This window comes from Heterodontus francisci, chromosome 32, assembly GCF_036365525.1.
Source record: "Heterodontus francisci isolate sHetFra1 chromosome 32, sHetFra1.hap1, whole genome shotgun sequence".
Classification (NCBI taxonomy): domain Eukaryota; kingdom Metazoa; phylum Chordata; class Chondrichthyes; order Heterodontiformes; family Heterodontidae; genus Heterodontus; species Heterodontus francisci.
Window position 1 is genome coordinate 13206407 of NC_090402.1, and position 16254 is coordinate 13222660.

General features: G+C 42.6%; 1 protein-coding gene across 2 annotated transcripts in view; it reads left to right on the forward strand.

Annotated features, from left to right (window-relative positions):
* The window catches only part of ass1 (argininosuccinate synthase 1), a 162548-nt gene that overhangs the window by 10289 nt on the left and 136005 nt on the right, over positions 1-16254 (forward strand). For both annotated transcript variants that reach the window (XM_068012270.1, XM_068012268.1), the window contains exons 3-4: positions 10080-10148; positions 15749-15937. In XM_068012270.1, coding sequence (XP_067868371.1) covers positions 10080-10148; positions 15749-15937 — 258 coding nt within the window. The remainder of the gene's footprint in view (positions 1-10079; positions 10149-15748; positions 15938-16254) is intronic.

A 16254-nucleotide genomic window follows, 5' to 3' on the forward strand; every position in this document is an offset into this window, starting at 1 on the left:
GTGCCACACAAGTGCCAGGCAATGACCATCTCAATCAAGAGAGAATCTAACCATCTCCCCTTGACGGCATTACCATCACTATCAATATCCTGGAGGTCACCGTTGACCAGAAACTGAACTGGACCAGCCAAATAAATGCTGTGGCTACAAGAACAGGCCAGAGCTGGGAATTCTGTGGTGAGTAACTCACCTCCTGTTTCTCCAATGCCTGTCCACCATCTACAAGACACAAGTTAAGAGTGTGATTGAATACTGTCCACTTGCCTGGATGGGTGCAGCTCCAACAACACTCAAGAGGCTCGACACCCTCCAGGACAAAGCAGCCCGCTTGATTGGCACCCCATCCACCACCTTCAACATTCACTCCCTCCACCACCGAAACACAGTGGTAGCAGCGTGTACCATCTACAAGATGTGCTGCTGCAACTCACCAAGGCTCCTTTGACAACACCTTCCAAACCCGCAACCTCCACCACCTAGAAGGACAAGGGCAGCAGATGCATGGAAACACCACCATCTGCAAGTTCCCCTCCAAGCTGCACACTGCACTTGGAACTATATCGCCGTTCCTTCACTGTCGCTGGGTTAAAATCCTGGATCTCCCTTCCTAACAGCACTGTTAGTGTATCTACACCCCAAAGACTGCAGCGGTTCAGGAAGGCAGCTCATCACCTCCTTCTCAAGGGCAATTAGGGATATGCAATGAATGCAGGCCTCGCCAGCGATGCCCACATCCCACAAATGAAAAAAAATATAATGAATGTCTGAGTTGGAGATGAATTGAATGTGAAGGTTTGATAATATGAATGTAATTTTCTAGATTACAGACTATCTTGGTTCATGGTCCATGATATGATCTGAATCCCTGGATTTTATTTCCTCTAGGTAGCCCATTGGTAAAGGTATTGTGGAGGAGCAGAGGGATCATTGCTTGGACCATGCTATTCCTTACCTATATAAATAGCTCAGCTGCAGAAAGCAATGCTAAGCTTGAAGAAAACATTGCAATTCGCTAACATCTTTTCACATCCTTGGGATGTTCCAAAGTGCTGCTCAGTGTAGGCAAACAGAATGGCTAATTTGTGCACAGCAAGGTCCTACTAAGAGTAAATGAGATTGGTGTCCAGCTAATCTATTGGTAATGTTCATTGAAGGGTGAATATTAGGTTATGACACTGGTAAAATGCCACACTCTTTGAATAGTATCTTGACATAGTTTATGCCTATTTGCAACATCCACTCTGTATTGCAACAAAATGTCTACCTAGATTAAATCTTGGTGCGAAGCCTTGAACTCAACTGAGGCAAACTAACTATGCAGATGGATAAAAATAGGGAGAGCAGTAGGGGTGGAATATATCAGTTAATAATGTGCAAAATGATTTACACGAATTAATAATTTGCAGATTAATGGGCCAGCATATTACATAGGAGCAGGAGTAAGCCGCTTGGCCCCTCGAGCCTGCTGTGCTATTCAGTAGATCATAGCTGATCTGATTGTAACCTCGACTCCACATTCCTTTCTACCCCGATAATCTTTCACCCCCTTGCTTATCAAGAATTTGTCTACCTCTGCCTTAAAAATATTTAAAGACTCTGCTTACACTGCCTTTTGAGGAAGAGAGTTCCAAAGACTCTCGACCCTCTGAGAGAAAAACATATCTCGTCATCTTTGTGTTATGGATGTCTGAGCTGGATGTGGTATGATGTGTATAGTTAGGCAAACCTACTATAGTGAAACTGTTTAATGAATCCCTAAACTCTGCCTTGATGTTGTAATTGCACAATTAAATTTTACAGCCTGCATTTGAAACTCATTATTTTTAAGGATTTTTTCCTTCCTTATTGATATCCTGCATGTAATTTTACTATAAACCCATCAGCCAGCTAGAGAGAAAGATGACTAATAGTTTTTTTTAAATATCTGGGGTCTTGTGCTATTGCAAACATCATTACTGCCACACTGCATAACAGCCCTACCCACAAACCGATGGCATTTCTCATTTTGTTCACTTCCCCACTTGTCATAATGTTCTGTTAAATTTCTAGTAAGCAGTTTTTCTACTTTGGAATCTGTTGATCTCTTGGCTCAGGTGGCATAGGTAATTAAGAAACTCTATTAAACATGGCTAGAAAATTATTGTGGAGAGCTCTTGAATGAAATGTCAGTTCAAGCTAAAGCTTCCATAGAGAACTAGAATTAAAACTGAAAATCCTTAGATTTGGATGATGCCCTTTCTTGATATCATCTGCTGTGGAAGGATTTGCCTTTATATCAATACCTACTGAAGATTTAACATTTTTTCTCCCCTGCACCCATTGCTCTTTTTTGACCAAACTTTGGTCCACTTTTGGCCTCAAAAGGTGTTGGCCTTTGGCTGATTTTGTCTGAAGTCCATGAGCATTTTTCAGATTCCCTACTTAATGCAGAACGTCTTGAGAAACCAGTCATTGATGGAGCTGTGGAAAGGTTATAGTATTATTTGATTTCATAAAACATTATCGTTCCAAAGATCATCCTTAAATTTGTTTATCCCACAAATCTCCTAACTGTAATCTTTTTTAAAATAATTTTTATTGGTTACAGAAGGCCTTCTCATTTCATAAATGTTATATTGGATTCCCAATGTGTTTATTTGTACAAAGGTAGAAAAACAAAAAACTTAAAAGTATTAAGTTTAAAAGGAAAAAGTGCCAAGACTCAGGTGTGCTTAGTGTGAATTAAAGCAATTTGACACCATGCTGTCAGAACCACAACATCTGAAAATAGTAGTAAAGTATGCAGAATATGATACAAATGGATATTCACAATAAGTAAAGATGCAGGCTATATGATCTGTGATCTCCTACCTTCTAATTCCTCCGTTGGTAGATCGAGGATTGGTTAGCTTATTCTCTAGCATTTTAACCACTGGCTGTTTATGCATATCTATAGTCTTAACATACAAGCATTTCAATGAGATGAAATGTGATCTTTTCCAATTAATTTTGGCTAAGTATATCACATTACCACATATGTATAGAGATGCTGTCTTTATTCATGCATGTTGGCAGCATCTATATTTTGCTATTAATAGCCTCAATCAATGTTTTTAATACATCGATAGAAATTCCATGGGTCTGAGGAATAAGTTTGTGAGAATCCTTGTTTGATCATTTATTTTTATCAAGAATATAACTTGTAAATTTTCTCCCAAAGTCTTAATTCAGGAATATGCCCTGTAATGTACCCTCTCTGTTTTTGATTCTTCTTCACCTTGCCTGTGCTTGAGGAATAGAGGCCCACAGATACCATCTTCAATCAAACTGAGCAGGATTGATTTCTAATTTCTGTGTGGGAATGCAGCCTAGCGAGCAGCTAGCTTGACCAAGAGTGGCAGTGGGGGGGCCCAAGAAATTTTAACAGCTAGGCCATGCAGCTGCCTAATGTCCTGAGTCTGCGGTGTTGCAGTCTTCCCTTCTCATGGTGAAGAGCCAGCAGGCCTCGCTCTTTGCCATGGAGGCCTCCAAGATCATTTTGGGGTGGCACAGTGGTTAGCACCGCAGCCTCACAGCTCCAGCGACCCGGGTTAAATTCTGGGTGCTGCCTGTGCGGAGTTTGCAAGTTCTCCCTGTGACCGCGTGGGTTTTCGCCGGGTGCTCTGGTTTCCTCCCACAGCCAAAGACTTGCAGGTTGATAGGTAAATTGGCCATTAGAAATTGCCCCTAGTATAGGTAGGGGAAGGTGGGGATGTGGTAGGAATATGGGATTAATGTAGGATTAACATAAAATGGGTGGTTGATGGTCGGCACAGACTCAGTGGGCCGAAGGGCCTGTTTCAGTGCTGCATCCCTAAATAAATAAATAAATCTTCCGGTCCAGAATCCGCTCCATTGAACAGGATGAGACGTGCTTGCGTTACTCTTCCAAAAGGTACACAGAGAGAGCTCTGTGATCAGAAGCCTGAAGGAGGAGGATGGCTCCATAACATCTTCGCATCCAACATACTAAGGATCAGCAAATCCTTTTATGCTGGGCTGTATGACGCGAAGCCCACAGACAGCAGACCCTCCCAGTCCTTCCTGTCATCTATCACAGAGGTCTTAGATGACAGCATGAGGGAGAGACTGGACAAGCCGCTAACTCTGGACGAGCTGACAAAGGCCGTCAAGTCCTTCGAGATGAGTAAAACTCCCGGAAGCGATGGCTTACCGGTTGAGTTGTATTCAGCCCTGTGGGACTGGGTTGGCCCGGACCTGCTGGAAGTATATGAGCGTATGCTCCTGGCTGGCAGCATGTCAGAATCCATGAGGAAAGGCATCATCACCCTCATCTACAAGTGGAAGGGGGAGAGGGTAGAAATCAGAAATTGGCGGCCCATCTCACTGCTTAATGCTGACTACAAGATTCTGTCAAAAGTCATAGCCAGTCGAGTCACGCCTGCTCTGGAGTTGATAATTCACCCTGATCAGACCTGCACTATACCCGACAGGAAGATCTCTGATAGACTCGCGCTACTCAAGGATACGATTGCCTATGTACGGGACAAGAGGGTGGACACCTGTCTTATCAGCCTGGACCAGGAGAAGGCTTTTGACAGGATATCGCACACCTACATGATGGACGTGCTTTCCAAAATGAGGTATTGGAGGGAATCTGCAATTGGACCAGACTGCTCTACACAAACATCAGTAGCGCAGTCTCAATCAATGGGTGGGAATCAGAAAGTTTCCCGATCCAATCTGGAGTCAGACAGGGCTGTCCTCTCCCCCCTGTCTTGTTTGTTTGCTGTATTGAACCCTTTGCTGAGTCAATTAGGAAGGATTTGAGCATAAGGGGGATGACAATCCCAGGCAGTGGAGGCACTCCGGTTAAAACCTCCCTGTACATGGATGACGTCGCCGTTTTCTGCTCGGACCCGCTGTCTGTGCGCAGACTGATGAGCATCTGCGACCAGTTCGAACTGGCCGGGGCGTGCACCAAAACCTGGAACGAGCGAGTATCCGGGGTACAACATAAGCTGAGCATGTGGGAGCAATGATCTCTCTCCATTATGGGTAAGAACCTGGTCAACAGGTGCGAGGTGCTCACATTGTTGCTGTACGTGGCGCAGCTCTGGCCCATACCTCACTCCTGCGCTGTGGCGGTCACCTGAGCCATTTTCCGCTTCATCTGGGGATCCAAAATGGACCGGGTCCAGAGGGACACGATGTTCAAACCTCTGGATAAGGGCAGGTAAAATGTACCCAACATCGCCCTCATCCTGATGACTACCTTCGTGTGCAGCTGCATCAAGCTGTGTGTTGACCTCCAGTACGCAAACTCCAAGTGTCACTACGTGCTGAGGTTCTATCTGTCCCCAGTGTTGCGAAGGATGGGCCTGGTCACATTGTCCCAGAATGCTCCATCCAATTGGACCGTGCCGTACCACCTATCCTTCCTGGAAGAGCTTCTGCGGAAAAACACCTTTGACCACCAATCCATCAGGCAGTGGTCTGCACGGAATGTCCTCAAGGCCTTACGGGAAAAGGAGATGGTGGATCCTGTCGGATGGTTTCCCGAGCAGACTGCCAAAGTCATTTGGCGGAATGCCTCATCACCAGAACTTTCAAACAAGCACCAAGATGTTATTTGGCTGATGGTGAGAAGAGCCCTCCCCATCAGATCCTTCCTGCCCGCCCGAAGTCTCACCGCCTCCGCACAATGCCCTTGAGGTGGCTGTGGTGGGGAAGAGACGGTTGCCCACCTCCTTCTGGAATGTGTCTTTGCAAAGCAGGCGTGGAAAGAGATGCATTGGTTTTTGTCGAGGTTCATCCCAAGCAGCTCTGTAACACAGGAGTCTCTGCTCTACGGGCTGTTCCCAGGGACGCACACCGAGATGAACATCAACTGCTGCTGGAGGACTATCAATTCGGTGAAAGATGCCCTTTGGTCTGCCCGAAACTTGCTGGTCTTCCAGCGCAAAGAGTTGCCCATGACCGAATGTTGCAGACTGGCACATTCCAAGATCAAAGACTACGTGCTGAGGGACACACTAAAGCTTGGGGCAGCCACAGCAAAGGCTCAATGGCTCAACCACTGTCTAAGGTCCCCCCACCAGGGTAAACTGAGGGGCTGGATCCATGGAAAACCCTCGGGCTGTATCCAGAAAATATTAAAATAAAAGCAAAATACTGCGGATGCTGGAAATCTGAAACAAAAACAAGAAATGCTGGATTCACTCAGCAGGTCTGGCAGCATCTGTGGAAAGAGAAGCAGAGTTAACGTTTCGGGTCAGTGACCCTTCTTCGGAACTGACAAATATTAGAAAAGTCACAGATTATAAACAAGTGAGGTGGGGGTTGGGCAAGAGATAACAAAGGAGAAGGTGCAGATTGGACCAGGCCACATAGCTGACCAAAAGGTCACGGAGCAAAGGCAAACAATATGTTAATGATGTGTTGAAAGACAAAGCATTAGTACAGATTAGGTGTGAATATACTGAATATTGAACATCAGCAAGTGCAAACCTGAAGAAAAACAACCTGAAAAAAACAGTGGGTAAGCAAACTGAACAAACTAAGATGAAATGAAATAAATGCAAAAAAAGATTGTAAAAAATGTAAGAAGGAATGCAAAAAAAAAAAGGAAGGAAAAATAACTAAAAATGACTAAAAATGAAAGTAAAGTGGGGGGCTGTCATGCTCTGAAATTATTGAACTCAATGTTCAGTCCGGCAGGCTGTAGTGTGCCTAATCGGTGAGTTCAATAATTTCAGAGCATGACAGCCCCCCACTTTACTTTCATTTTTAGTCATTTTTAGTTATTTTTCCTTTTTTTTTTGCATTCCTTCTTACATTTTTTACAATCTTTTTTTGCATTTATTTCATTTCATCTTAGTTTGTTCAGTTTGCTTACCCACTGTTTTTTTCAGGTTGTTTTTCTTCAGGTTTGCACTTGCTGATGTTCAATATTCAGTATATTCACACCTAATCTGTACTAATGCTTAGTCTTTCAACACATCATTAACATATTGTTTGCCTTTGCTCCGTGACCTTTTGGTCAGCTATGTGGCCTGGTCCAATCTGCACCTTCTCCTTTGTTATCTCTTGCCCAACCCCCACCTCACTTGTTTATAATCTGTGACTTTTCTAATATTTGTCAGTTCCGAAGAAGGGTCACTGACCCGAAACGTTAACTCTGCTTCTCTTTCCACAGATGCTGCCAGACCTGCTGAGTGAATCCAGCATTTCTTGTTTTTGTTTGTTTGCTGCAAAATGTACATGGCAGGTAAAATGAACTGGAAGGGTTGTGAGGCAACTCACTCCTGTATTGAAGGAATACTCCTTTGCACTCTTCGTATTGTTGATTTGGTGCTGTTTTGTAATGTATTTTTTACAGTTTTTTATGAATAAAGTATATTTTGGAAGTAAAAAAAAGTCGCAGTCTTCCCTTCAACATTTCAGTCTTGTCGCCTCTCGAAAGTCCTTGTCCCTGCTCACAACAGTCTTGATGACGTGGTTCCACCAGTATTTCTATAAGTCACCGAAAGCAGCTGCCGCAACTCGTATTTGCTAATGGTCAGCTCCAAGAATCCGCTTTCTCTCTCTGCAGCTTGTCTGCCAGACAGCCTGCAGCCTCCTTGAAGTTTGCAATCTTGAAATCTGAGCTTGGATAGCTTTAGTAACATACCTCTGGTCAAATGATTCTGTCTTATCTGGTTCCAAACAATTTCAGTTTCCCTGGAAACCTAAGTTTTTAGTTGCACTTTTAAGTTAGAGTTTGTCTCAAAAGAAAAAGCTTTGCAACCAGGTTGCAACTAGGTGCACTTAACATAATTCAACAAGCCATCTGTTCAGACACAGCCAGCATATGCTGGTCTTGCCAACTGTGGACTCCATCACAACATGGAAAAAGATGCTGGAGATGACAGTTTAATATACATTTTATCTCATACCAGAAGTATAAGATTTTTCAGAAGAAACCATTGAATAGCTACAAGCTAACAAAGAATACAAGATATATCCCTAAGTTTCTTGTGGGAATTGTGAAGTTGTGTGAGTTTTGTACTTTAGATCTTCCATTCATTTGTGATTATGTTTTAAAATGCATGTGACAGTCACTAAAACATCAATGCAAAGCATTTTTGAGGCAGAAAATAGTTACATCTATTAGTGGAGCAATTTGTTTCTGATCAGAAAAGAGTTGCTGAGGATGATTCTGCTAAACAGTTTCTGCTGCATGCTTTTGGGAAGCCATGCATGTACTGTACCACCAAGTCTTCTGAAAGCTTTTAGATTACTTCTTGAAACCAGAGTGCCTTCTAGTGTACAACTTCCCACCTGCAGGTTCAGTAATAGCCTGTGTTCAGCCAACCTGTCAGTATTAGAAGATAGTGATTCAAAGTCCAAATAGACTCTTGTTCTTCATGTAAATAGATTTCAGGCTTTTTTTTTAAAAGAAGTGCTGAATGCAGAAATTGCATGCATTCTAAAATATATATTTGCAGCATTCTTGCAGAGGAGGGAATATTTGTGAGCCCAAGAAGTGGTAAGAAAAAATTGAATTTTGATAGGCGTAGTTGGTGGAGGGAGGGCAGGGGAAATGAAATTTCCTAAAATCAATTTAGTTAATTCACGGCCAGTGAATTACTTTTGAAGTTTCTCTGTTTCTTCTTTCACGCACTTGCACTCTTTCTTGTTTCCTGCTTGCCCCAAACAAAGTCACTGATGCCAAAGGAGCAGGCTCTAGACTGGGATTCCCTATGCTGGGAGTGCCCTTTTTCTCATTCCAGTTTGAAGCTGGTATGTTGATGAGGCATTCTGGCCCTCCTGATGGGTGGGCCCTATATGCAGCAGGAGGAGAAGGATGTTGCCTGAATGTCAAAAGATCAGGGTGGGGGTGAAGGCAGGGTGATGAGGTTCTTTTTAAAGCTGTCCTGTGATACTGTTTCCTCCCCACCCCACCCCTCAGTCAGCCAACTGCTGTTCATGATCCCAATAGCTTTAGTGAAGGGTTGATCTGGACATGCCCCTGTGCTGCCAAAGGTCTGCCCGTGGAGAACCTTTCCCACAAGCTTTGGATCAGCAGCATGCATCGTCCCAATGTCACTCTCAGCTTTGCATACCAGCAGATTTTCTGGGCCTCTGATTCCAAAATTGTTCCCACCTCTGACCTTTGCTATTCTGGAGGTAGCAAGTTCTGCTTCGTTGCTGTTCCATGTCAGTAATTTTGCACTGATAACCAATGTCATTACAGTTGCTTGTGAGCTAGGTTGTTTCACCACAAGTGGGAATAATAATGTAATTTTAATTGCAGCAAAACTTTCTATGCAATGAATGTGACTTTAGTGTCCATCTAGTAATGTAAATGTGCTGACTATTTTTTTCCCATGACAATATTCAACATTTGAGATGTACTTTGTAACCTTTTACCCCACAACTATCGCACACTTTGGACAAAAAAAATGTCCAAGTAAGATTAATGAGTTTAACATAAGCGGATTAAAAATAGTCCCTTGATGACCTGCATTCTAAGCCACTATCCAGAATCTCCAGCAGTTCAAATAGCGTGCAACTGCTATATTTCTCTTCAATGACAAATGAACATTTTTTAAAAACTTGAAGCATCATGCACCTCCTAGGGTGATACCTGATTCAATTAACTTGTTTTCTTCATTGTAGGTAGTACACCTGTGACGTAGTTGCTCACGGGTTATGCAGTCCGGTCCAGTAATTTTTAGATGTAGTACCTTTTATAACACGATATGGGGAACCTTTGTGGGGGTGGTTATAGAACAAAAAGGCACAGGTTCAGGGATGAAAAAGGCAAATTTAAGACCCAAGTCGAGAAGTGTTTTACAGAGGTGGGCTTCCAGTTACAGTGGTTAAGGCTAGGCCATTGGACTTATAAGAAACTGTTAAATGTTGAAATGAAAGATGGTAGGAATGGTATTCCTAAAGGAGGAGGAGGTTGGATGGCCTGAAGGTTCAAATCTTATGATTTTAAGTTGCCTCTATATCTGTCCAGAAACACTTTCATTAACTTTCTGATCTCTAGAGTATCTAGATTAAAAATCTAGGTAAATATAATGAATCTTTCTCACTCCCATCACAAATAGGCTAACGTAGGACAGGATGAAGATTTTGAAGCTGCTGAAAAGAAGGCATTGGCTCTGGGAGCTAAAAAGGTATTGTAATTCTACATTGAATTTTTTTAAATTCATTCATGGGATGTAGCATTGCCAGCAAAAACATTTATTGCCCATTCCTAATTGCCCTTGAGAAAGTGGTGGTGCGCCACCTTCTTGAATATAACTGAGTGGCTAACTAGGCCATTTCAGAGGGCACTTAAGAGATAACCACATTGCTGTGGGCCTGGAGTCACTCATAGGATGGCAGATTTCCTTCCCTAAAGGACATTAATGAATCAGATGGGTTTTTAATGACAATCTGGTAATTTCATGGCCACCATTACTAATTAACTGAATTTAAATTTCCCAGCTGCCATGGTGGGATTTAAATTTATGTCCCCAGATTATTATTCCAGGCCTCTGGATTGCTACTCCAGTACTGTAGCCGCTATGCAACCATAACCCTATTGTAATACTTAAGTGATCCAAAATAGTTCAATAGAATGACTTTAGTGGCGATAACTTAGTAGGTCAAATATTTTGCACTGTAGAGTGGTAAAACAGGGTATTGTTTCCATAATAGGAACATAAGAAATAGCAGCAGGAGTAGGCCATATGGCCACTCAAGCATGCTCAGCAATTCAATATCATTGCTGATCTTCAACCTCAATCCCAATTTCCTGCCCTTTCCCTATATCCCTTGATTCCCTTTGTGCCCGAGAATCTATCGATCTTATTCTTGAATATACTCATCAAGTCAGTAATATCCACAGCCCTCTGGTGTGGAGAATTCCAAAGATTCATAACCCTGAGTGAAGAAATTTAGGAACATAGGATCAGGAGTAGGCCATTCAGCCCATCGAGCCTGCTCCACCATTCAATATGATCATGGCTGATCATCTGCTTCAATGCCTTTTCCCACACTATCCCTATATCCCTGTATGTCATTGGTATTTAGAAATCTGCCAATCTCTGATTTAAACATACTCAATGTCTGAGTTTCCACAGGCCTCTGCGGTAGAGAATTCCAAAGATTCACTACCCTCTGAGTAAAGAAATTTCTCCTCTGTCCTAAGTGGCTTCCCCCTTGTTTTGAAATTGTGTCCCATGGTTCTAAACTCCCAAACCAGGGCAAACGTCTTAGCTGCATCTACCCTGTCTATCCCTTTAACTATTTTGTAGGTTTCAATGAGATCCCCTCTCATTCTTTGAACTCTAGAGAATACAGGCCCAATTTCCCCAATCTCTCTTCAAAGGACAGTTCCGCCATCCTGGAAACAAGTCTGGTGAACCATCATTGCACTCCCTCTATGGCAATAGTATCCTTACTAAGGTAAGGGGACCAAAACTGCACACAGTACGCCAGGTGCAATTGAAGCAAGACTTTGTTACTCCTGTACTCAAATTCTCATGCGATAAAGGCTCACATACCATTAGCCTTCCTAATTGCTTGCTGCACCTTCATTATCATGAAGGTGACTTATTGACGAGGACACCCAGGTCCCTTTGTACATTTACACTTGCTAATCTCTTACCATTTAAGAAATACTCTGCACATCTCTTCCTCCTACCAAAGTGGAGAACCTCAAATTTTTCCACATTATATCCCATTTGCCACATTCTTACCCACTCACTAAGTCTGTCCAAATCCCCTTGAAGCCACTTTGCATCTTCCTCACAACGCACATTCCCACCTAGTTTTGTGTCATCAGCGAACTTGGAAATATTACATTTGGTCTCCATATCCAAATCATTGATATATATTGTGAACAGCTGGGGCCCAAGTACTGATCCTTGCGGTACCCCACTAGTCACAGCCTGCCAATGTGAGAATGACCCGTTTATTCCTACTCTCTGTTTTCTGCCTGTTAGCCAATCCTTAATCCATGCCAGTATATTATCTCCCATCCCATGTGCTATAATTTTGCTAACCAACCTCCTGTGAGGGACTTTATCAAAAGCCTTCTGAAAATCCAAGTACACAACATCGATCAACTCTACTTTATCAATTCTGTTAGTAACATCCTCAAAAAAACTCCAACAGGTTCGTGAAACATGATTTCCCATTCATAAATCCATGTTGACTATGCCCAATCAAATCATTATTATCCACATGTCCATTTATTACATCCTTCAGAATAAATTCTAGCATTTTCTCTACTTTTGATGTGAGCCTAACAGGTCTGTAGTTCCCCGTTTTCTCTCTCCCTCCCTTCTTAAATAGTGGGGTGACATTTTCTACCTTCCAATCTGCTTTCTGTTCCAGAATCTACAGAATTTTGGAAGATGATCACCAGTGCATCCACTATCTCCATAACTACCTCTTTCAACACTCTGGGATGTAGAATATCAGATCCCGTGGACTTATCGATCTTCTTGTATCTTCCTCAGTGAAGACAGGCACAAAGTAATCATTTAGCTTCTCTGCCATTTCTCTATTCCCCATTATAAATTCTGCTGACTCTGCCTGTAGTGGACCCACATTTGTCTTAGCCAAACGTTTCTTTTTTACGTACCTATAGAAGCTTTTACAGTCTGTTTTTGTTTTGCTCGTTTACTTTCATATTCTATTCTCTCTTTATCAGTCCTCCTTTGCTGTATTCTAAAATCCTCCCAATCCTCAGGTTTACTACTATTCTGGCAACTTTATAGGCCTTTTCTTTTAATCTAATACAATCCTTAACTTCCTTTGTTAACCACGGTTGGCTGACTTTTCATTTTGTGCTTTTGTGCCTTGAACAAATGTATAGTTGCTGTAAACTATGTAATAATTCTTTAAAGACTATCCATTGCCTATGTACTGTCATATCTTTTAATGTATTTTCCCAATCCATCTGAGCCAATTTGCTCCTCATACCTTCATAATTTCCTTTGTTCAAATTTAACACCCTGGCTTTGGGTTGAACTAGCTCACTTTCAAACATAATGTAAACTTCTATCTTCAAACATAGTGTAAAATTCTATCATATTATGGTCACCTAAAGGTTCTTTTACAACAAGATTATTAATTAGCCTTTCTCATTACATAATACTAGATCTAAAATAGCTTGTTTTCTAGATGGTTCCTCAACATGACTGCTCTAGAAAACCATCTCTAACACACTCCAGATACTCGACCTCCACAGCATTAGTGCTCATTCGGTTTACCCAGTCTATATGCAAATTGAAATCACCCATGATTACTGTATTACCCATGCTACATGCATCTCTAATCTCCTGATTAATACCATGCCCCACACTACCACTATTGTCTGGTGGTTTATAAACAGCTCCTACCAATGTTTGCTGCCTCTTGCTGCTTCTTAGCTCCCCCCAAACAGATTCCACATTTTGTTCTTACGATCTGATCCCATCCCTTATTATCAGTGCAACACCACCTCCTTTTCCTTTTTTCCTGTCCTTCCTAAATGTTGAATATCCATGAGTATTCAGTTCCTAGCCTTGATCATCCTGTAGCCATGTTTCTGTAATGGCAATTAGATCATACCCATTTACCTCTACTTGTGTCTTTTGAATGATCTACCTTGTTGTGAATGTTGCATGCATTCAGGTAGAGTGCCATTAACCTTGTCTTTTTGAAATTATTCTGTATTCTAAGCCTAGCTGATGCTCGCCTTTGTTTTGCCTGCTTTCTAATTTAGCTTGGTACTTTTCTACTTCCTGTTACCAGCTTTACTTCCTTCCAAATTGAGCTACCCTTCAGGTTCCCAACCCCACTGACAAGCTAGCTTAAACTGTCCCCAACAGCAATAGCAAATTTCCCTGCGAGGATTTTTGTCCCGGTCCTGTTAGGTGTAGCCTGTCCATCTTGTACCCTTTCTCCTACGCCAATTCTCCAGCCACGTGTTCAATCGATCAATCCTCCTATTCCTATGCTTTCTAGCACGTGGCACTGGGAGTAATCCTGAGATTACTGCTCTTGAGGACCTGCTTTTTAATTTCTTTCCTAACTCCCTAAAATCTGCTTTCAGGACCTCCTCCATCTTCCTACCTATGTCATTGGTACCAATATGGACCACGATCTCAGTCTGTTCACCCTCCACCAGAAGGATGTCCTGCAGCCTCTCCATGATATCCTTGACCCTGGCACCAGGGAAGCAACACACCAGCCTGGAGTCACATTTACTGCCGCAGAAATGCCTGTCTGATTCCCTGACTATTGAATCTCTATCACTATTGCTCTTCCACTCTTCTTCCTTCCCTCCTGTGCAGCTGAGCCACCTGTGATGCCACCGACCTTGCTCTGGCTGCACTCCCCTGAGGAACCATTGCTCTCACCAAAATGGAAAACTGATTAGCAAGCAAGATATACTCGGGGGACTCCCGCACTGCCTGCCTGGTTCTCTTAGACTGCCTGGCAGTCACCAGTTCCCTCTCTGCCTGCATGCTCCTAACCTGGAGGGTGGCCACCTCCCTAAACGTGCTGTCCACATAGTCCTCCACCTAGCAGATGTACAACAGTGACTCCAGCACCGCTCGAGTTCCGAAACCCGGAGCTGAAGCTTCTGCAGCCGGTGATACTTCCTGAAAAGTGTTCATCTAGGAGACATGATGTGTCCATGACTTCCCATGAACCGCAGAATGTACATTCCACTTGGCCGAGCTGACCTGCCACACCATAACTTTAAAAACTATTTATTAAAATGAGAATATGTAGAATAACTTACCAGTTACTCACCAAGCTGCTTCTTCCCCTGGAGGCTGGAGGCTGAAAAAAGGTAGAAAAAGAAAGAAAGGAGCATCACTCTCACTCACTAAACTCCCAATTTACACTCTGTGCACTCAAAGCAGAACTCAGTGCAGACAAAGCAGCACTGAGGAAGTCCTGCTTTTATGCTTTCGGAAAAACAACTGATTCAAGCTTCTGAAAACCAGTTTAAGCCATCTCCTAAGTAACTAGCTGCAGCTGCTCTCAGAGAGCTTGTATATCCCTGTTTTAAGGCTGGGATAAAACTTTCTCCTTATTTTAGTCCTAAATGGCTGACCCTTTTTCCTGAGACTATGACCCCTTGTTTTAGAATCTCCAGCCAGGGAATACAGCCTCTCAGCATCTACTTTGTCAAGCACTCTCAGAATGGTATACTTTTCAATGAGAGTGCCTATCATTCTTCTAAATTTCAAAGATTATAGGTCCATTCTACTCAGTTGCTTCTCATATGACAACCCTGTTCTCCCCAGGATTTAATCTAGTGATTCTTTGTTCCTTGGGTAAGGGGACCGAAACTGTAATTCCAAATACTACATTTCTCAATCTTATGTTCCATTGTAGTACATATTGTGTGGAAATTGAAGCTTCTCTGGAAAGTGGCTGTAACTCTGGGAAACTTGTTGCCATTCCCAGCAGCCAGATACACAATCATGATACTTCCCCTGATATTCAAGAATGGGTAAAGAAAGAAAATCCCTTCTAACAAAAAAAAACATTCACTGCTGTCAATTCATCATGAGAGAAGATAGTCAAACTCTGGAGATAGGATGTGTTACCCGGCAATAGCCAATTGTTCCAGAGAGAGGAAATTTATATGAGTGTCTTGTAACTGTTTAACTTGAGGAATGTCAACAGAAATTGGGGAGCAGGTTGTCAGCCTGTCTTCCCTTTTATTCTGCTTTTTCAAACCTTCATAACTAAAAATGTGCCCATTGTGCTTTGTTTGCAGGTTTTTATTGAAGATTTGCGGAAGGAGTTTGTAGAAGAGTTCATCTGGCCCTGGGTACAGTCGAATGCTCGTTATGAGGACAGATACGTCCTTGGAACATCACTGGCTAGACCCTGTATTGCTAGAGGCCAGGTTAAGGTTGCAAAACAGGAAAAAGCTCAGTTTGTGTCTCATGGAGCCACAGGAAAGGTGTGTTAATGGCATCTTGCTTTAAAAAGGTGTTTTCTCTTTCCCCACAGAAGTAATGTGTCTCTCTACTACAACCTGTGTTAGCATCAGATGGCTCAAAATACTTGTATGTCTATTTTCTATTTCTGCAAATGGTTTTCATGAAAATATTTAAACAGTATTGAGGACAAGGCCTGTTGGCGAAGGGCTTTAGTGCATTTGCAGTTAACCATGTAGGAGTAAGATACTGTTCTGACAAGATATGGTGGTTGGGGGAAAATCAGTCACATATTATGGGCTGGATTTTACATTGCCACCACCAAAATCGCTGGCGGCAG